The sequence below is a fragment of the Hyposmocoma kahamanoa genome, unplaced genomic scaffold (genome assembly GCF_003589595.1).
Source record: "Hyposmocoma kahamanoa isolate Upper Pololo Valley unplaced genomic scaffold, ASM358959v1 99879, whole genome shotgun sequence".
In the NCBI taxonomy this organism is placed as follows: domain Eukaryota; kingdom Metazoa; phylum Arthropoda; class Insecta; order Lepidoptera; family Cosmopterigidae; genus Hyposmocoma; species Hyposmocoma kahamanoa.
Window position 1 is genome coordinate 9,316,293 of NW_020656077.1, and position 23,110 is coordinate 9,339,402.

Sequence of the window (23,110 nt, forward strand, 5' to 3'; positions counted from 1 at the left end):
TTTTGTATAATGATAGTTTATTGAAAAAATTCCCTAATGCTAGCACTATAATATACATTATCCCTCAACAATTCCTATAATTTCTTAAATAATTTAATGGGCAAGTCTTTAATGTCATTTATTATTCTATTGTAATTTCTAACACACGTGCACAAATATATTTCTCCGTGTTAGATACTTCAAAGAGCAGTCTGTTAAGATTTCTGTAATTTCGAGGGTTGATCAATATTTCTCGTAAACAAAAGGTGAATTGTTTTTAACAAACATGCTGGCTTTATAAATATACCATAAATATTTAATAGTAAATGTCATACTACAAAATTGAAGACTGCGTGTTAAATAAAGATGTATAAGAAAGACTTCACAGATGTCTAGACAGATTCGACACAAATTTGATTAAAACTGTATTCAATAGCATTTAAATTTATTTGAAAAGAGCAATCCCTAGAGTTTCTTGCTCGTTCTTCTCAGGGAAGTCAGTATAGCGAATAAGCAGTAGATAAAAGTGACATTTTCAAGACTAAATCTATTTTACCTATGGAATAAATGATTATTAGACTTTAATTATATGTTTATGGGAGCTAGGGATAACAAACCAAGATCGTTGAATATAAGTTTACAGGAGTCAAGCAACAGCACCAGAACAACTGAATGACTTATCAGAACACCTGGTCCAGGACCAATTTAAAAAAGTTCATTTTCCAATTTGATCCCACCCGGAATCGAACCCGGAACCTCATCATTAAGTGTCTATCTATTCCTATCATACATTACATTATATATTTTGGTATGTATTATACGAATAGATACTTTTTGCACTTTGCTTACTTACCCGGAATTTGAAACAATAATTTCTAATTCGTTTTCTTTTTAAATGGCACGTGGGGCTTGTCAACTTATCTCTCAGCGTGACAGGCGCAGTGGCAGTGACCCTCAGATCTATGCGATTTAAACATTGACTTACAATTATATGGACGTCGGGTCCGCGCTAAAAAGTGTCCGCACTTGTAAGGCACTAAAATCGTATACAGAGCGCGACACTCCGCTTTAGTCTTCATTTGTTCTATGGACAGCGCGATACTGCGATGACATAACAATTTAAATTTCGAATAGGTTGACTTGGGACATTTTTTTCGTGGTTTTTGTATTAGACCCGTCGTCCATTTATTTGTAAGTCAATGGATTTAAAGCTCTGAATGGTACTGCAACTGTTATGGATAGGCGTGCCGCTTACCACCCGGCGCATGATTAATGACTTGTTCGTCCCGTCACTTGATATCATAAAAAAAAAACATGAAAGGCACTAAATAGTCCCTCATTATTTTGTAATACATCTTACTTAACAGCTGGGTAGTGCGGCGACGAACTCAGCTCACGATGAAAACAACAAACGCGTGTCTCATTTTATTAAAGGTGTACGCCTAACTAGAGACGACAGTGAAGCAAAACTATGACTATATTTTTCACTATGTAACTAATTGTGAACACCGTAAATCTGTGTCGGCTGTTCTTCTGTAATTGACATATTTATTACTGAATAAATAACTCTCGAAGCGCGTAAATTAGGTTCAAAGCGCCTTTCTAATTTAGCATTTAAGTACGCACACTCCGCTGGTTTCCTATTTCAGATACAGGTATCTGTTTACCTTGTGTTATTGTCTACTAAAGTGTATCAGCTTTGGATAACGTTGTCCTTTACAGTACCAACAGACGTAGCTTATAATTTGACCATTATTTATATCACAACATAGACGGTGAATTTCTGGAACCAATGTAAATAAGTTTTTAATACAGTTGCTCAAAACGTGGTATTTTTCGCACTACAAATCGTGCGGAAAGTTGGATTTCTCGCACTAGTGCTTTTTACTTTTCCAGTTTTTTTTTAATTTACTTTTATTTTAAGTCTTAAACATAGAACTAAAGAAGTTGTATATTTATTTAATATTTATGTGCTTTGTGACGTACATAAGTCATTCGTCATTAAAACTTATATTTATTTACAAATACTATATAATGAACATATCGAGTGGAGGCCCACAGTCTCTGCCTACCCCTGAATGGGTGACAGGCGAGATTTTTATGTATATATTTATTTGTTCTATGTATTACAGATAAATTGTATCTCACTACCGTGCACGGGTTCCTAAAGAAGTTTAAACAAAAGTACCAGGACTTCATAATAAGAAAAGTGGTTACAGACCGATATTACAGAAAATTTTTTTAACTAATAGTTGCAGCGGTTGTATTTCATTATTTTAATTTACTAGCAGTAAATGAGTTTTGTTTAAATACTGTTTTATTTTACTTTCAATGTAGATTTTTCGCAAATGTATTAAAAAACGTCATTTGATGCACGTACGGATTTGTCATTTTCACTTGTCTCGAGTCTTGCCTCGAGACTCGTGAATAATGACCAACTTTCCGCACTTGTATCAAAAATAACTATTTTCTACTTCTGTAGTTTAATCATTTAGAATAATAACACATAGAATTATAGTTTCATATCAAACGAACTGTCACAAGTGAGGCAAAAATCAAATTCATGTAGGCTAGTTTTAGTAGTAGGTTAATTTTCGGTTTTAGCGAATATTTATATAAAAATACAAGTTGAAACGCGTTGCTTCCTTGTGGAATGTGATGTTAGTATGTATTTTATGTTTGTCTGACGTATTTTTACACTCATTTACCGCACATTTCGTCATTTTTAGCTAAAATTCTGAAGCTGTTCGCGGCGCAAATTGACCTTGAGCACTGAAGGCCCGCCCGCTCGTGTAGGCCCTTTGGGCGCGCTTCAATTTGCCTCACTTAGCGTGTGCGGACTAGGCTTATATGCGTTATTATTCTAAGTTTAATCCTAATATCCTTTAAGCGCTCTTTTTACTCCTGAATTAAAACTCTATTGTCTATTGTACTCGCCACTGAGCTGAAAATTGTCCGCCTCTAAGATTAAGACGAAAAACCCTATACTGCCTCCTGATTGGTTGAATTGGCCTAATAATCTTGCAGTCGGGCCATAATTTTTTTTATTTATTTATTGGTTAAAATACATGCAGTACTTGGCCACTTCTAAGCTATCTCGTTGTTTTTTGTTTTCTAAGTGTTTGTTTGGTTTTCGTATTAAATATATGAATAGGTTGTATCGTGGAACTTTTGCCTACCCTTATAACCATACATAAACAGCCTTAATTTTTTTTTAAACTGAGTTAGTTATCATGGATTGTTAACAAAATATACATAAAATATTCGTTGTTTCATTATTTTATTTACTCGTAGAAAAAGTATTGTACGCAATCATTACATAATTATCTCTTGAAATCTCATAAAAAACTATTATCTTTTCCATTCGTGATAAAAGAGATGATACGTATTCTTCAAATATGTATATTTATTTTAATATTAGATGATATGCATATAAGACGCATTCCAATGATGTTTAAATTCTCGTGAAGCCGCCATAAGAATGGACAGTAAAATTTAATTCCTTCATGTGGAATCCTTTACAAGGGATAGAAGTCGTCAACCGATCTTCTGTATCAATTGTTTTTGAGCCCATAAAGATCAGAAACGATAACCCTGTTTGTGCGGTAGTGTTGCCCCAAATTATCGATAGTCGATTATCTTTTTCGATAGAGCATTTGACCCTTAAGGTTGGAACGATTTATCGATTATATGTTCGGAAGATGCAATTGATAAATAAATAATCTCTTAAAGAATTGTGATAATCACTATTTCAAGTTTAGTATGTCAAGATGCAAATAGCATGGAAGGTCTGCCAGCACTTATATCTTATTTCCATTTTGAAATGAAATTTATAATGCAATCGTTTTATGTAATAAGTATTTTCATTTTCACTTCTCATGCTCGAAAAACAAGGTAAAATATGCTTCGACAAGGCAAGCGCTCTTTTTAACCTAAAATTATAAATAAACACGGCATGATAAAATACTGTCGAATTGTAGTGTGTGTTCGAATTTGGATCTTAAAAAACGGAACACCACTTGGCGCCAAAATGGACTATCAACTTTGCATTCAATATTTATTTATTTTTTTATTTGAGGTACTCTGATGGAAAACCTATTTAACTCTCGAAAAGTGTTCCAGGTGAATATCACGTTCACAATGGATCTTTTTTAGACCCTCGTTAAACAATAAAGTCAAATAAAGTTAAAATTAACTAAATAACTTACAGCAAGTGCTGTAAGTACAGCACCTACTATAAATTCAAAAGTCGAACGAAGTTCCTTCACTCTTCATGAAGTATACTCCTCTAATAGACATTGGCAATTTTCTATACTGCCCAGTCTCGAATTATATTTTTCGTAGACAGTCTATTAAAATAGGAGTCCAATTCAGTTCACATTTTAAAATAGGTCATAATATTCAATGTAGTGAGTTAGTGTTCAACAATTACAATAAATAAATTATTTTTTTAAATCTTCGAACCGAATAGAAGGTAACCCGCGAAAAGGGTTAACGCCGTTAAACAAAGTTTCATTTATTATTATTATTTCATAAAACTTTTAAATTAATAAAAAAAACTATTTCTTAATAAAGCTTAATTTACACTACGTATAGTGAATGGACATTTTTTAGACAAACACGTACTGTCGTCGATAACGTCATCGCATAAGATCAATTAGTGAGACAATTGTATCTGCCTCTGTTTAAAAAAAAAAGAAAAATCGGTAATAGAAAACTTATGACGTACGTACATTTATTTCTCACCCACTCGTTGTGTACCTAAAGCAATGTTACTTTCGGAATTACTTACTGCAAGTAACTCTAACTCTCGTGCCGGTATAATTATCATTCTTAACGATTTTCATCGACATCACGGTATCTCAAAATTGAATCCCCATTTTCTTATCTATGGTTCTCACACCATTTACTCTATGAACCAATTTCCTAAACAGGGTTCTGGGCTATCACCGGGAACGGGGTCTAATCGTTCACAGATTAGATATGGAGTCAATTGACCACTCGAGCCGAGGTGCAACTTAATTGACGAAAAATCCTTAGCAAGACACCTTCCACAGTTTGTTACGAAACGATTTAGCATATTTTTCAACATTTTGATAGTTGGCGTCGAAATCATTTTCCTTCAATCATTGACTTACAAATAAATGGACGACGGGTCTAATACAAAAACAACGAAAAAAATGTCCCAAGTCAACATATTTAAACGTAGTGACATGTAAAGGAATATGAAAAAGCTAAAACGTTGAATTTAAATTGTAATGTCATCGCAGTACTGTCTAATTTTGCTTGCTTCGCTGTCAGTCGAACAAACGAAGACTAAAGCGTGAATGACGCTCTGTATACGATTTTAGCGCCCTATAAGTTCAGACACTTTTTAGCGCGGGCCCGACGTCCATATAATTGTAAGTCAATGCCTTCAATGATTATTACTTACTTATTTCATTATACCTTTAATCCGAGTTCTTAGGTTTTCGCAATTGGAATTTTTTTTTTATACCAACGGGACGAACAAATCATGTGCCCGGTGGTGCATCGGCGGCACGCCTGTCCATAGCAGAAAGCTATTGCAGTGTCACGCAGAGCTTTCCATTGCATAGATCTGAAGGGCACTGCCACCCAGTTCGTCACCCCAAAACATAACTTGACAAGTCCCATATGCCTGTGGACGACCTCCGTGATTACAAAATCAATAAAAAGAAATGTATGAAAAATAATTTTTATTAAATTTAGTATACCATATACAATGTAATCATCCTTATATATAACTGCCGCCGTGGCCGAACGGTTACCTTGCTGGACTACCACGCAGAGGTCTCAGGTTCGGTTCCCGGGCCGCGAGAAATATTTGTATGCACTACATCTATTTCTCTCGTGAGTTTGAGTGTAATTTGTGGTTGTCTATGTCGCTAGTGCGGGCCTATGTTGAGTGTGTGCGTTATTATTATTCTTATTTATTATACGAAACTGAGTTTATTAGCATTAATAATTTATGAAATTTGACTAATTATTTCTGTTGTCCGGATGTTTTTTATCCCATACAATGAAATGGATCCCTTCACGAAACTGTGTCGAGTAGCACTAAAAAAATGTTAATGAATTTTATTCATTTTTATGGACTAGATAGTTTCTTTTCTATCTTATAATAGTTTCGGATTTCCCCATACTGTCCCGCTTAAAAAACCCACTCACACGCTTTTTATTGCAATATGAGACAAAATATTAAAAAATATATGTTTAAATGCTCTTCATCAACCAGATACGTTAATGTAAGATACGTTAACGTAGAGTTAATACAAATTTTGCGTTATCCTTTGCACGAAAACTTAAAATTATCTCGTGTAAAGCGACTAACTGACCGCCTGAGGCTCCAACGACCTCTATTGGCAGTTAATGAAACTTCAGCAACAATTCTAATACGTAGCCCAAGGGTTTCTAACAACTAACCAACTCTCCATGGGTGGCATAGCTTCCTCCCAAACACACGGCGCTGTACATTCCAATATTAATACAACAATTAATACAGTAGACATGTACAACTTACCAGTTTAAAGGCTTCAACATTCCATTGTCCAAATGTCCTGTTAATAAACGATAAACTTTGTAATAAGGATATTAAAAATGTACTGAGTTGTTTTATCCAATTGTTAATTTCTTCGTGGCTCAATAAACCGTCCAAATATAACTGTATCTGAGACTAAAGTCACCCACCGAAGATACTCAACGATTTATTCATACGACCGCTACCTCAGAACAATCTTGTTAAACCTAATGATGCATATTCATGACCAATATTTCTTACCTGGTTAACCTAAACAACTTCCTGCAGGACAAATTGCTAACATCATAAATCAACCTTCGCTATAATTTTCAACCACCAGCAGCAGTAAGTTACCTATCATGTATTGAATTTAATGTCCTCGAATTACAATTTAAGAGGCATTACTTTATCCTGCAGCGATTTACTTAGAGGGTGAGACACGTAGCCAATTGTTAGATGCTGTGGTTTGGCTGACGAAGCACCAGGAAATGGTGTATCACAAAAATATCTCCTCTTCGAGCTTAGGTATTGCATATGTATATCCTCTTAGTGTACCGCCTCTCTACGAAATTAAGGTTGGCGACCATCATTGTCATTTTTGAAGCCGCCGTACGAAAGAGGCAACAAGTGCTAAGGTGGAACTAATCTCTCAGATTCTTCAACCACGAGGTTTTCCTTCGTCACGACTACGCTTTCCTTGGGTTTTCCCCTGCATTATTAGTTGAAGAATGCGGTATTTATTTTCCCTCACGGCGTGGCCAAACTATTGCAGCTTCCTTACCTTTACAGTTCTGAATATTTCTAAAATCCTTATTTAATTTTTAGTTATTCCTCGTTGGTAGCGAAAACTGTGTATGTACCTTTTAAACTCTATTTTTCTATTGTTTCAGAAGGATCTCTCAGAAGATTGCGTCTTCGAGGAACATATAGAAGAAAACAATTACAATACATACTCCCGAATCCGTGCTGGCAAGAAAACCTACCTAGCGTTAGATAACCGTGGAAAGGCAAGGAGGACCCAGATACCAATGAACCGACCTCTGGGGAACTTGTCGACATACGCGCTTACGCTCACCTTGCGTTGGGAAGGACCGAGACAGACACAATGCCCGCCGAGACGGCATCGCGGTAAACTGAAAAAGCCGCCGTTGTACCGCAGACTCTGTCAGAGGCGTGTCCAGAAACAAAACATGAGGCACAAAAGAAAGCACAAGAAGGCTAACGACCCCAAAAAGAAGAAGCAACCGAAAACGCGAAGAAAACACGAAAATGGAACTACGACGACGACGGAGATCAGCTGGGATGAGTCGACCATGTCGACCATATCGACGACAGATGTGGAGTTTTTTCGGTCGGCGACCGCGCAGGAGGCGGTCGGACGCGCGTGAGCCGCTCGCTGATCGCGGTCGGAGCAGCCGTTGCGCTCGCATACTAGCACTGTTCCACACTTACACGTGCAAGAATCTCTATAGCATTCCTCATCAGTGCCATCCCGGATGACGATGACGGGATAGCACGCGAATTTATAAATACGACAAAGTAGCATTGCTCTCTTAGACGAATCGTTCCGGTCTAACCTGTTCGCTAGGCGTGTGACTCGAAGCGTCAGTCACAGATACTAGACCATGAGCTATATATTTATTTTCTTTACTAGTACCTAGTAATGGAATAATACACAAAATACTCATTTATGAGCTGATGGTTGAAGCGAGACAATGATTGTCTTCAAGTGGATTACATTGTGTAACAATATAACGAATGATATTACTCTACCAAAGCTACTGAAATTATCTATCTCAATTTATATTCCTAGTTCGCTTTAAAATGTAGGTTTATCGGCAAGATTCCATTGTCTTAGTTACTGTTACCCATCGTGAAATTAATTATGTAGAAGATATTATAAAGTTTTTCATTCGTTAACGAATAATTAAAACTTTTTGTTTTAGAAGAGTGGAGATTATCGTTTGGTAAGGTGGAACTGTGTTAGAAGATGGCAAATGACTCTTGCTAGTGTGTATTTGAACAATGTTCTAACTACTCCTTCTCACTGTTGGGTACGGGTTTCTTCTTGAAACCTAGAGTCCTCTGTAGAGACTTTTCACATTTTCCAGGGATTGTAAACCTTCTTCAACATGTTTTCCTTCACCGTGAGATATTGGACTATCGATTAGTTAGCTAATAAGCAACCTTTGCCTCACGGGGCTACCACCACTATCATAAATCTGCTTCATTATAAATCCTCCCCTTTGCATGCTTTTGAGTTTATGTACATCATCTTTACTTTTTTTCACCAATTTTACTTATACTTTGACGACATTATTTTTGTGAGAAACAACATGTTTAAAAACTTTTTTTGTGGTAATAAGTGACGGGATGACAAATCGTGCGCCTGATGGTACGCGACATGAGCTTTAAGCAAAGATCTGAGGGGCACTGCCACTGCGCCCGTCACCCTGAGACATAAGTTGAAAAGTCCCATGTGCCTGTAATTTCACCAGAACCCTTCAAAACCGGAACGCAATAATGGGCACGTTACTGCTTGGCGGCAGAAATAGCAAGGTACTTTGACGATGCGATCTCTATCATGATCGTCTCACCTTTTTATCACCTTTTCTCTGGTTCCTGGTATTTACAAATTTTGAATCTTTCTCTGATTCCGTTGCCTCTTCTTTCTCGCGTCACTCGTCGTGCTAAATTATACCCCTTTCGATCCTTTCTTTTCTCTTTCGCCTTAACTTATTCTGTAAATCTATTATTATTGCTCCCTTTTGGCGGTTTACAATCTTTTCAAGCTCTTTGAAAAAACTGACAAAGTCATCTGTATTCAAATTAACACTAGCTGGATTCCCGAACGCTTTTGTACTTATACGGATGTGTCGATGTGTATAATAAGAAAATGACTGACAATATTGGACTGAGTAATGTAGATAAAGTTGGTTTCGGTCTAGGCTATGATAGGATAAAGTGCGGCGGACGGCATGCCTCTGTATTCTTTTCTAAGTTAAATGTGGCGTCGTAGGCGAGTAGCCCTGTAACCCTTTTATTTCCCACCAATCGATTCCTTTAGCACGAATGGAATCAATTTACAATTTTGAAGAAAAGGAGTTATTTACATATTTCGACTAAGAATTTTTATCTTGTAATGTAAATAATTCGTTTTCGTCAAAATGTACGCCCGTGAGTGTTGTAAGGGGCAAAATTGTGTTAGCATGGCATCATGTTTGTTAAATAAGTTGACTTCTATGCCCCGATATTAAATTTCATTGCAGCCAGCGAATAATTTGCGCAGGCCAGACCACTCGCCTCCTCGTTCGTATAGTGATAAACATTAGCAACGAAGTAACTATTAGTAGATAACTTTAATACGTGTATGTAATTTGTAAATTATTTATTGTATTTTCCATAGAGAATGTCTCGTATTTTGTTAACGTTTTAGTTGATGTTTTCTTTTTATTCTCTTTACCCCTATAGTTCCAACCGACAACGTAGACATGTAGGATTTCATACGCTTGTATTTTTAGGAAGCCAATTTAATTTGTATAATTATTTTTAAGTCCGTTCGGTAACAATATGTGCTTTATGTGCGTTTTGATGTCATAGTATGTACGGATGCAAATATTGTGATTGGATGGATTGCAGTAGGTACGCGTACGTACTCTATCTTATTTAGTGATGTCCTTCGCATTCGAATCGCAGTTAACCAAACTTCTATAAAACTGTTCTTTTTATATTCCACTCATTCTGGTCGTATCTACAAAGTTTTCGTAAAATCAATTTACTGAACATTAATTTTTCTACACCCACCAACTAACTATGATATTCATTTCATTGACACGTGTGTGAGGAAATGTACACGGAGAATTCGGTTTATAATTTGTGTATAAAATAAATTCCTGGTTACCAGCTTTCACTGACAATGCCGGAGCGCTCCCGTGTTCTGGTTACTTGGCACAAGATTTCGCATACGAAACCAAATACGGTCGTAACTCAAATTTGTGAAATTAAAAAAAATAAAAATATTAGAAAAACACGATTTGAAAATTAAAAGAAAAATTGTGAACGAAACATGCATTTGGAAAATATTACAGGAGAGCGTTTTAAAGTTATTTTTTCATATCACAACTCTAATTTTATTTGTTATATGAAAAACTTTTAACGAGACACTTGCCTAATGGTTTTGAATGTCAAAGTAAAGTCAAAGTCAAAGATTATTTATTCTATAGATAAAATAAATTTACACTTGAAAACGTCACATTTAAGCTACTGATCGTTCCCTACGCTGACCTCCCTGAGAAGAATGAGCAAGAAACTCTAGGGATTGCTCTTTTCAAATAAACTTAAATGCTATGGAATACACTTTGAATCAAATTTGTGTGGATTCTGGAGCCATGTCGTCTTTCCATACATCTTTATCTAACACGTAGTCTTCAATTAATGTAATATGATTTTTCGATCAAAATATTTTTAATGTAGTTTTTAAACTTAGGAAATGATAAACTTAATATATGCTCCGGAAGCTTATTGTAAAAACGTATACAGTTCCCCATAAAAGACTTGTTTACCTTGGTTAAACGTCGTGGTACCGTGAGTTTGGACTCAGCTCTAAGGTTAATATTACGGATATCTTCTTTCTTATTGAAATTATGTATATTTTTACGGGCATATAAAATATTTGAGTAAATGTACTGTGATGCCACAGTCATGATACCAGTCTCCTTAAACTTTACTCTGAGAGAAACCCGAGAGCCTAGACGGTACACAGAACGAATCGCTCGTTTTTGCAATACAAATATGGTTTGAATATCTGCCGCTTTACCCCACATGAGAATCCCGTAGGACATTATACTATGGAAGTAACTGAAGTAAACTAGTCTAGCAGTACTAACTTCGGTAAGCTCACGTATTCTGCGGACTGCGTATGCAGCGGAGCTTAATCTGCTTTCCAGGGAAGAAGTGGAGGGAGAAAGAGAAGAAAATAGTAATCCATTGGGGTTTTTGGGAACGTATTTTATGGAGCGATTTTATGACACAACAACGATTAACATTAACTCTGTGGTCGAAGGGTTACCTTACTGGACTGCCATGCAGAGGTCCCGGGTTCGATTCCCGGGCCGGGAGAAATATTTGTATGGTCTACGTTTATTTCTCTCGTGAGTCTGGGTGTAATTTGTGATTGTCTACCTGTGTGTGTCCATGGCATCCGCGATACAGGGTTTCCCTAGTGTGTGCGTTGTCGTTGTAACGAAAACGTAACGTCAAAAAGAATACAAAATTGAAAGGAATAAAAAACAAACAATTTTCCATATAACTAATAAATATTCAGTTAGGACTTTTTTCTCAAACAAGTTACTTTAGGAAGTGAAACGATGTTTCCGGATTTAAATCGCGTATATTCATTTTTTCAAAGAAACCAACGGTCACGGTTGACAATGGGACCTGTAAAGAAACGTTGTTTATAAAAAAATAGCTTCATTTCCTATATGTAACAATCGCGAAAACCTAAGAACTCAAAAAGTTACTAAATCTCTGTAATCTTGTCCAAAAGCACGATAGACGCTTTGCCGTTTCAGGGTCGATATATACCATATATATTATATACTATATATATTAATATTTTGTCAAATTGTATTGTCTCAATTCCAAAATTTTGAGTTACGACATTATTTGGGGTCAATTGCAATTCATGGGTGTACCTTCGCGTGCGAGATGAGTGTTAATATTTTGAAATTATTTATATATATATATATACATATACTAGGCCTTAGGCGTCAACAAGGACAAATCTGTACTCAAAAGCATTTATTGACCATGTAAATTTTTTTTTAATTTTAAATTTTTTTAAATTAGGTAATTACCTACCTTCTAATTCGTCACATTTAAGGCGGAGTATCGATTTGTTGCGTTTTTTTTTTCAATGTATAATAAATTACACTCACCATTCTAGTACATCACTACATTGGAATACTAGTTTATAATAATGTTAGTGTAGAATCAGTATTTTGATAATGTAAAAATGGTTCTCCGTTACAGTATCTAGTTTTGTAGTTCTATAAGTTGATGATCATTTATCATTGGTAAATTATTGACGTATGTGTAACTTGAGTTAAACCTTGTTATGTTGCGATGGAAAGCACGATTCGAGTGTATAATGCCTAACAATGGTATTTAAAATTACTGATGTTCATGTTATATTTGGAAAGGTTTAGGTACAGTGGATGTCCTAAGACACCTGACCCTCTAAACGACTATTTGGTTCTGAGTAGATCAGTTAACCATTAATCTGTGACTCGTGAAATTGATATTGATATGACTTCGTTAATGCATCATTAGTGAATGACGTTTTAAGAATTTTTTAACCAAGTTTAATCTTTGCTTTTATCAACCAAAAAGCTGGAATTCCTTCGGGTAAGAAACCTAAAAGGTCGGCTACGGGCTCGGAAGTCTACAACGAATTACGATACTACGTGACTGCGTCCGCAACGAAACGCATACGAACTACAGTTATGTCAGTTTTACTATAAAAGTAATGTCAAAATTCGATACGAAAGCTGTCATTTGACGTTTCGGAGTAAGGACTTAAGTCAAATTACGATCTTCGTATGCGTTTCGTGCTAGCATGCGGTCCGATACGAAGCTAAAACGACGATCATTGCTTCGTATTTCGTGGTAGACCTATTGGGGCATCAACTGTACCTGCCAGTTATAGACAATAAATATCGAACTTATTTACATATACGCAGACGTGCCATAATATTAACGGTCCGTGCAGATTCAATAGATGTTAAACGAGATACAACATAGCAACAAGCATTCGTTTTCGCGGTTCAAATGTTACACACGAGCCTTTAGTACCTTCTGTTTCAGCGGTGGGTCACACCTACAGATTGTGATTTGTGTATGATTTGACTTACAATTATATGGACGTCGGGTCCGCGCTAAAAAGTGTCCGACCTTATAGGGCGTTAAAATCGTATACAGAGCGTCATTCACGCTTTAGTCTTCGTTTGTTCGACTGACAGCGACGCAAGCAAAATTAGACAGTACTGCGATGACATTACAATTTAAATTCAACGTTTTAGCTTTTTCATATTCCTTTACATGTCACTACGTTTAAATAGGTTGACTTGGGACATTTTTTTCGTGGTTTTTGTATTAGACCCGTCGTCCATTTATTTGTAAGTCAATGTAAATTAAATTAAAAATTACAAATTGAAATAAAGTGCCACAACGGTGTAATATCCCTTTCTAAGAAATATTATCAGCGCGTTTCCTATTTCTATTTAATTACTCAAAAATTGTAGCCATGATTGTCTTTATTTCATACTTTGGTAGATTAGTTTTCAGCTGCACTTCCACTGCGCCCGTCACCCTAAGACATAAGTTGACAAGTCCCATGTCCCTGTAATTTCACCAGGAACCTTACACTTTATAACCGGAACACAATAAAGCTCACATTGCCGCAAAAAGAGGTGGCAGTTCTTCCCTGGACGAACTCTCACAAGAATCTCTACCGCTACTAAATCTCTAGAGATAACAAACTGATAGCTTCTAATGTCACTTTGCAAAATAATGTGTGTCGTTCAGTTCTCAATCAACTCACTGAAAAAGAATCAGTACAGAAGAAACGTCGGCGATCCATAAGCAACACACCATACCATATCGTGACCTGGGCGAATTTTTTTATTTTTTTTTTTATTGCGACTCGGCAAAAAGACTGCACCGCGCCTGATGGAAAGTGCGAATACAGTCCAGAGATGAGAGTAACAGATGGAAAACACAAATATCTTCACTCCGTCACTATCATGGCCGGTCTGGCCAAATGCTTCTTCACACTACGTTTGAAGGACCCGATGTTATAGAGGGGAGGGAATACATGCGCCGGGAGTTGGTTCCACAATTTGATGGTTCGGCATAAAAACGAATTGCCAAACTTTTTAGTGCGGAACGGTATTGAACTGACCGTAATGTTTAATGTTAAATGTTTAATGTTTAATCTCTACATCTTTTACACCTCTACATAGATAGTTCTATCAATTATCAATAGTCTATAATCAAACTCTTGTTTCTTTTTTATAATTTCAAGTGACGGACGAACAAGTCGTGTACCTGACGGTAAGCTACACGCCTGTCCATAACAGCTGCAGTGCCACTCAGAGCTTTAAGTCGCAAAGATCTGAGGGGCGCTGTCACTGCGCTCGTCACCCTGAGACATAGGTTGACAAGGCCCATGCGCCTGTAATTTCACCAGCACCCTTACCCTTCAAAACCGGAACGCAGTAATGCTGACATTACCATTGGCAGTTGAAGTAGGTGAGGTGGCAGCACTTCCCTGGGCGAACTCTTTCGCAAGGAACTCTACTGCTACCGAAAATGTTTTTACACGTGTTAAAGTTGTGGGTATACATTTTGAGTTCTACATGGCTCTACAACATATGTAATAACATATGTTTCCACCGCTTTTGATTACGGCTCTTGTTAACATTTAGAACATAATAACAGCGGGGAGTATCGAATGCTAGTACAGTATTAGTTAATTTACATGTAGAATATATGAGTAACTCGTATTTGCTAGTGCATTTATAATATGTGCAGACATAAAATCGAATTCTCGTTTGGTAATGTAAAATTTTTGATAATATTTAGATGTTTTGGCAGTAGGGTGTTAAAGTTTCGCCATTGTATTGATGTAGTTCTATCAAGCGAAGATTAAATCGTTTAGACAATAACTTTTTACAGCCTCTTATACCGACAAATAAATAAAATCAAATTTATAACATCCACTTGACTATTTCATTTACAAAGCCTGTCCTCCTACCAGTGTTGCCATCGCAGTCGTGCCATTTCAAAACAGTGTACTAGAAACTTCAAAATTTTATCATTTTGTGGATCATTGTGGATTTGGTGATCTTTATTTCTTAAATTATGTACCTAAAGAAATTAGTCTCGAAGTCATCACATTCTTTAAAATGTTACTGCTCATTCGTAACGCAGATTCCTTTCAGAAAAATGAGTAAATAAACTCCATTTAGCGACTATAAACATTGGTGCAGATTTATCAAATAACATATTTGTTTTAAATATCATAGATCGAAACAACCTGCAAGAGCTAAACGAGTTGGATTTCTCACTAGTACCACCGTGAATCATCATTTCGGATGCTGACACTGGTGGGGAAAAAAAGTTTCACTAGTACAGTGGTACTTTTAGGTGGTAGTAGTGGGAACTGTAGCTGCATACTAACTTTTACACTTATTTGTTTCGCTACACTTTTAAATCTCGTAATTATTTTTTTTTAGTATCGACCAGAATCTCATAATATAAACGTATACCTAAATTTAATTTATCTAGGTACGACGTGTGAAAACTTATGTACTCCCGGACACATTATTCGAAACACTTAAACAATGCTTGATTGATCAAGAACTAATGCAACTTTGAAACTGGTTACTGAAGGTCATTTCCTTAAGTCCTTATTGAAAATTTGAATTTAAGAAACCGGAGAAACCTTTATATTCAATGCTAACTATATATTTTATTCTAGCCCTTTAAGGATGAAAATTCAAGGTGGCTCGAATTGTGTTTCCGGGAGTGTATTTATCGGGGGATTAAAATAAACATAAAAAATATTGTTTAAATCAACCTTTGTATTCATTTTTAATTAGTTTTTTACACTTGTAACGTTTACTATTGCAGTACATAAGATTACTGTTTCTGAAAATAATCAACGCTTAGAATGTTTGAAAAAACAATTACTTAAATCTACCTCTAGACATCTAGTACGAATAGAACAGGTACAAAGACAGAAAAGTAATTCAATTTAATTGTTCCCAAATATTGTATTGTAATCTAGTAAATAAATAATAATTAAAAAGGAAACTACTTCATTAAAGTAGAACAAATTTTGGCCATGGTGGCATGAGTAATTTCTACCAACATTCATTCATTACCGTACAACACGCCCCGTTTTGGCACCAGCTCACCCCGATAGCGTATAAAGAAAAGCTACTCCAGTACAACCCTACAGGCACAAACGATTTAACCAGCCTTTCCAAACCGGAACGACAACATACACACACCTGCACATTTAGCGGAAAAATATTAAAATCACCAAATCACCAAGCCTGCTGGTATGACTGTCGGTCCATGGAAGCTAGGGAGACAGTTAGTGTGGGCCTCAACCTGTGTGGACACTGTGGCCATGTCCTTACAAACGTGGGCGGCGCAAGTTCTGTCGCCAGAGCGACCGAGAAACGCAGAAGCTATTACACCTTCGTGGCTTTTGCGGTTGAAACTCTAGGTCCCTTTGGGCAACAGGTGAAACTTCCAGCAAACGAGCTGTCGGACCGCCTCGCAGAAGCCTCCAGTGGCCACAACCCTGGCGGCTATATCCGCCGAAGAATAAGTTTAGCTATTCAAAGGTGAAATGTTGCCAGCCTTCTGGGCACGATGCCCCAGGGTACGACACTCGAGAAAATTGTCTATTTATGAACTTTTTTAAATTTTTTTCTAACCTACCTGTTATACTTTAGTTATTATATTACTTTGTGTTCAGTAAAAAAGCAATTAATTGAAACAATTAATTGCAATTAATTGAACCTATTAATTGAAATAATACTTATATTAATTTATATGTTCTAGGTTGAATATGAAAATAAAAAATTTGTCAACTGTAATTTTTTTCATTCATTCGTTTTAATTTCCTAAGTTGCTTTTATCGAGTGGTTGGAAGCTGAGTTTGCGTTCTTGTTAATTTATTATAAATTTTCATCTGTTTCTACTTTGTCGCAAAATCTAAAAAATACACTTTGTTTAATTTCGTTTTTTTTTAAGGTCGAGTAAGGCTGTACTAAATCGATATTGATAGATGTTGATTTAATTGCTACTTTATGTATAATTCTTATTTATTTAAATATAAACGTTATTATTTTGGAATCTCACTTTCGTCGTTCCGCTAAATGTGGGGCGTATGTCCTTCTCAAACGTTGACGTTATAGTTATTTAAAATACAAACTGACATCTTTTAATCCTTTATAATTACAAACACGACATGATGAAAAGTTCCCGGACATACAGTGTAGCGTATAGAGGTATTACGCATACAGCTGAATATAGAGCTTGCTTGTATAAAGTTTCTGTAAGAAATGGCAAACAACAATTAAGATGCTTTTTTCTTAAATTTTTCGCATGCGTATTGTTGACTCTCCAAGGACTGAGAGCTCTTAGTCCAAAGGTAGATGTTATTAGTATTCAACCATCTATATCCGTGAAACCGTGATTCTCTAAATTGAAATTTAACAGAATGGCAACAAGCATATGACTCGTATGATATTCGTTCCCAATCCGAGACTATACAAATCTAGAAAAATCGGACCCATTTCGAATGTCGCTTGTGCACTAAGTTCAATTCTAATCCGAGAAAATACTAATAGATACGCTTGTACACGTAGAGATAAAATGGTCCGTGTGACTTTTGGGGCCGTCATTTCTCGGATTGATACGGATCGGAAATGCTGCGCTAACGCTCTGATAGTTGACGATTTGGGAGTGCGGCGAATTTGGGGATTTGAATCACAGTTTTCCAAATTGTCCTAAAATTGATCGTTCCTATCTTATCCTATCCAATGTGCCCCTTCCCACTTCCATGAATATTTTGTTACTGTCCTATAACTCTTCTATACATACCCTTATCTATCTACATAGATTTATTTTAGAAACTAAATAAAAATTTTACTGTTGTCCTATATCTGAACGTATAGGTACTAATTGTTTATTTATATCTCATAATTCCTCGCCTAATCCCTTTTTTCACTCTTTCTCCACCTTCCTAATCCCATTTGCATTATTAAGCTATAAATTATAATATGTAACCCAGTTGAAGTGCCCCGTTAAAGTGGACAATTCTCCATTCTCATACAAATACAAGGTGACAGAAATGAACACAAATTAGGAGAAACACGTTAGGAAATACGTATATTTCACGGCACACATCATTGACAATCAATATATCAAAAATTATCAAAAGTAATCCAAAACAGCAACGAAAAAGTACATAAAAAACAGAGTTGCCAGACTTTCGCGAAATTAATTCGCCAATTTATGGGTGCTAAGTAGCCGATATTCGCCCAAGCCATAAAATCCGTAATAATCCAGTAAAGCAATTTTGTTTGCTGCGGGAAATTGGGGAACATGAATTCTTTTATTCCCAAGTTTGAAATTCCCCAGATATTTTATTAAGTAGCCTAAAATAGCCTTTTCCTTTTTCAAAAACAGCCTAATTATCACTGAGTCGCCGATCACTTTTTTCATCGCTGCGCGACCCCTCGAAGTAAATGGCGATAAATCGCCTAATCTGGCACCAGTGATAAAAAGCAAAAACAAGTTAGTGGCTGAAACGCTAACCGCAAAACGAGAAAAAAAACATGTTCACTATTGCATCAGAGTGCCGAACGAATATACATCCTTCAATTAATTGTCTACGTCCTAGCCATTGATCAGAAAGCGCTCCGCCAGCTCTATCCATAAATGAGAAAAATGATGTAATATTTTAATAAAGCACTTTTATTAAAATTTATCTAAAACAAATAACGTGAAAATCACAACTTGACGGGAGTGAGAATTAATTTACGAGAAGACAATATTTTTATTTGAAGATGACTCTCAATGTAACACCAGGCAACCAGTAATGTAAAAGATTGAACATCCTTGCTCTGACATGATCATCTGCTGGAAATATACTTAGAACAAACATAAATGTACAATTGTCCCACAACTATGCCACACGGAAGAAGATTACCTTATACACCGTAGAAAGAAAATTTTACTGAAAGAAGCATTGACCTTATGGAAAGAAGAGTCCATTTTGATGTTAAAAACAATTCAAAATGCATTCAAAGATTTTGAAATAATCGCCTGTCCGAACCGGGTATCGAACCCGCGAAATGTGAATAAAAAACACCTGTAGTTTTACTATACTGCTCGAAAGCTTCAATCATAAGGATTGTTTTCTTCTAAATAACATAGCATCTTAAATAAAAAGAAAACAATGTAGTTTAACATTTAATTAAGTAAACTACAACTTACGATGAATTTAAGTTATCAAATTCTCAAAATGGTACCCATTCTGTAGTAAACAAATTGTCACTCTTTTGATATTTTCGCTTTCTGTTGATTTATTTATCTTTTCATGGTGAATGTTTAAAATAATACGTCTACGTTCAATTTGTAACTCCTGCATTCTCATATTGGTCCCCATAAACTAAATCTTTTTCAGACTTATTTTCCTGAACAAATTTTCAGATTCAATATTCAATTTCATGGTCTTCCCCTTATTTAAGATACTATGTTATTTAGAAGAAAACAATACTTATGATTGAAGCTTTCCATCAGTTTATTAAAATTACCGGTGTTTGTTTTTTTACATTATTTATATTTTTTATTATTATGTATATTATAATTATTAAAAAATCTTTGATTGCTTCGAATTGTTTTCAAAACCAAAATGAAGTGTTCTTTCAGTAAAATTTTGTATATATGGTATTTAAGTTAGTTAATTTATAACAGCCGCTTCTCGCCTTTTCCATCAAAACAAGGAAATAGGTATTCGTAATATGGAGAAGCTGTTTGATGGAACCTTTGCCCTACCCAAATAAATGAGAGCATCTAATAGTCTGTGTAAATGTGTGAAAAATTATTTAAAAAAAAACATATTTTTATATCGAATAGCACCTTCGCTTTCGCTAGTGCTTGGGCCGTTATATCACAACACTGCTTAAATATTAACGTCGGCACAATTTGTCTAATTACAGATTCACACTGATCGAGTATATATTTCTGATTATATACCCGATGACACAGATTAACTTGGTGACATTGTATTAAAAAATAGAACACTAAAATGTAACTTACTTTTTTTGTTTTTGTAACATTAAACATATTTTGATATTTTATTGGATTCGACAAATTGAATGCATCCTAAAATGCCGTCACGTTGGCGATACTGTGAAATGTCAAATTATCTGCCAATAAAATTGCCGGTGGAAAAGGATCGACGTATCTTATTCGTCATGTGCTTGACAGAGACGAATAGAGATCGCTCTGCGCATGTTTCGAACTCTCAGTATCGAATAGTTGTCTCGTCATGGTTTCTTCTCGAGTACTCGATAGCCCGATAGAGGTCACTCGTAATTCTCTCGTACTCGCTCGCTTGTTTCGCCATTTTGTCGTGTTGATTGCTATATTGATTCAAAGAAGCTTATGATTCCGATTCGATACGTGATTATTCGTGTCGATTCATTTAATTTAACGTCCTTGATCTGTAATCATCAATAAACTACCGCTAACAACACTTCAACATGAAGAAAGTGTCTTCAGTTGTGTGGCAGTTTTTCGATCGATTGGAAGAAAATAAGAGATGTGTGGCTGTTTTGTGTAAACTGTGTGATACGGAATACAAATACTTTGGGAATACCACAAACCTAAGAGGACATCTTATTAAAAAGCACCCCATACAGTGGGAGTTGAGGCAAACTAATTGGGATGGCCAAAAAACTTTGGAAGACGCAACTATACACGCTACATTTGACGATGACGAAAGCACGAATCATTCCACGGTGTCGCCAAAGCGCAGGAAATATTCAAGACCAAGAGATAAAAATGTACGTTATTCACTGTCAGTAAAAAATATCAACGGTAGTGGAACAACAGAAGGAGATAATTTACCTAAAATTGAAATACAAAGGGTACATAAACCAATTATGACTAGGTTATTTTAATTTGCATTTGTTATTATTATTGAAATCGTAGCATCGTCATCGCTATAATCGATTTCAACCGCGTTTTAAAGAACGATGTGATCATTCTATAGTGTTGTAGTAGTCAGTATTATACATTTAATTGAATCGATAAATAACTCGATTCTGAGGCTAATTATTTATTTGCGTTTTAAACAATTATTTAATTTCACAGATTGTGTAGGTTTATTATATCTCTAGTACGTACTTGATAACTTTGCATCTAAGATTGAATTTAAGTGTACATACCTACTTAAGTATCTTTTATATATGTTGTCTTTGAAACTTATTTTCCAGTTAATTTAGGGTGTATTTGATCTTGCAGGTTGATGTCCTTGAAACTTCCGAAACTGAAGACCATGATAGAGAAGACAATGAGGCAACCCTTAACTTGGTACGTCAAATGCATGACACCCATGGATCCGATGAAGAATGGTTAGAAGACGAATATAATAATCCAGCTGAGATGTATGAACCTAAACGCAAGAAAGCAATATATCGGAAAATTAAGAGAGAAGTTGTAACTCCACCACGTCGCTCGTCCAACTATTATGCACTCACCAGTGCTAAGGCTGAAAAGCAGCACCTCATCATTAATGACTCAAGGAAAGACGAATACTCCGTCTTCGGGGAATACATTGCAAATAAACTGAGAAAGTTCAAGGCTCCGCGAACTAGAGGCAACATTCAACAGTTAATCACGACCATTCTGTGGCAAGCTGAATATGGGCTTTACGATGACGCTGATGCTGTAAAACGAGTACTAATGTCTTCTGTCCAAGATATAGAACCAGAGCAAACTATCGTCATGCAATCCCATGACACTGTGACTGCAATGCCAACTGAACAATTTGGCAATGATAAAAAACATGATAACAATGAAGGTGTGGAGTCTGACAACGTACTTTAACAAACAATGAACTTTGAATCTATTGTCATTGTCGAGAAACTAATAAATGAATCATTGACTCTAATTTTTTGTCCTGCAAACCCAACATTATTTGCCGTGTGGATCCCTTTAATCTTTTAAGCGATCGCCCAGCCATTAGCAAATGCGAATATCAAATAAGTGTCTAAACCATAGACAAAGCTCATGCGAATATGCAAATATAGATATATTAGGTTAAATATAATTTATATTGCAGCGGAACAAAATGAAAGCGAATATTCGTAATGTAGTGCATAGCATATTGAACTTGATGAATGAATTAGTTCTCTAAGCTATGTACATACAATAACGAAAAATTCGCTTCCATTCCGTCCCGCCGCAACGTAAATTGAGCCTTACTGGATAATTGAAATTTAATCAGGTAAATAAAAAAGTACTGTAGTATGTTCTAGTCTCAAAACGTTGAGTCGAGTGGCAGACACTGGCTTAATTTGAGAATTTATTTTTTTTACAAACGAAGTTAAAACACGTTTCGCACTTGACAACTAACATAGTATTATCTCAAAAGTTACGTTATATTTTATCTCAAAATTGCGTTATGTTAATAATTTATCTCCAAAATTTCGCTATATTGATGTGTCATTCATATACGATTTCATTTCAAATTTAATATCAAGTGCGATTTGAAAAATGTATGTCATTTAGTCATTGACTTACAAATAAATGGACGACGGGTCTAATACAAAAACCACGAAAAAAATGTCCCAAGTCAACCTATTCGAAATTTAAATTGTTATGTCATCGCAGTATCACGCTGTCCGTAGAACAAATGAAGACTAAAGCGGAGTGTCGCGCTCTGTATACGATTTTAGCGCTTTACAAGTGCGGACACTTTTTAGCGCGGACCCGACGTCC

The 23,110-nt window shown here is 35.8% G+C and overlaps 2 protein-coding genes across 6 annotated transcripts in view; both read left to right on the plus strand.

Moving 5' to 3' along the window:
* LOC113239376 (fibroblast growth factor 20) overlaps positions 1 to 8,752 on the plus strand; it is a 297,737-nt gene extending 288,985 nt beyond the window's left edge. For 3 of the 4 annotated variants that reach the window (XM_026476356.1, XM_026476358.1, XM_026476357.1), the window contains exon 5: positions 7,408 to 8,752. In XM_026476356.1, coding sequence (XP_026332141.1) covers positions 7,408 to 7,905 — 498 coding nt within the window. In that variant the 3' untranslated portion in view covers positions 7,906 to 8,752. The remainder of the gene's footprint in view (positions 1 to 7,407) is intronic. The other variant, XM_026476359.1, reaches the window with a different exon arrangement.
* Positions 8,753 to 20,682: 11,930 nt separating this feature from the next.
* LOC113239488 lies at positions 20,683 to 22,298 on the plus strand. Of its 2 annotated transcripts, none has more exons than XM_026476517.1 (2): positions 20,683 to 21,255; positions 21,632 to 22,298. In XM_026476517.1, the coding sequence occupies exons 1-2, from the start codon at positions 20,869 to 20,871 to the stop codon at positions 22,214 to 22,216; spliced, it is 972 nt and encodes a 323-aa protein (XP_026332302.1). In that variant the 5' UTR covers positions 20,683 to 20,868; the 3' UTR covers positions 22,217 to 22,298. The 2 variants fall into 2 exon arrangements, with proteins under 2 accessions (XP_026332302.1, XP_026332303.1); XM_026476518.1 differs by having other exon boundaries at positions 20,683 to 21,171; positions 21,632 to 22,297.
* The last annotated feature ends 812 nt before the right edge of the window (positions 22,299 to 23,110 follow it).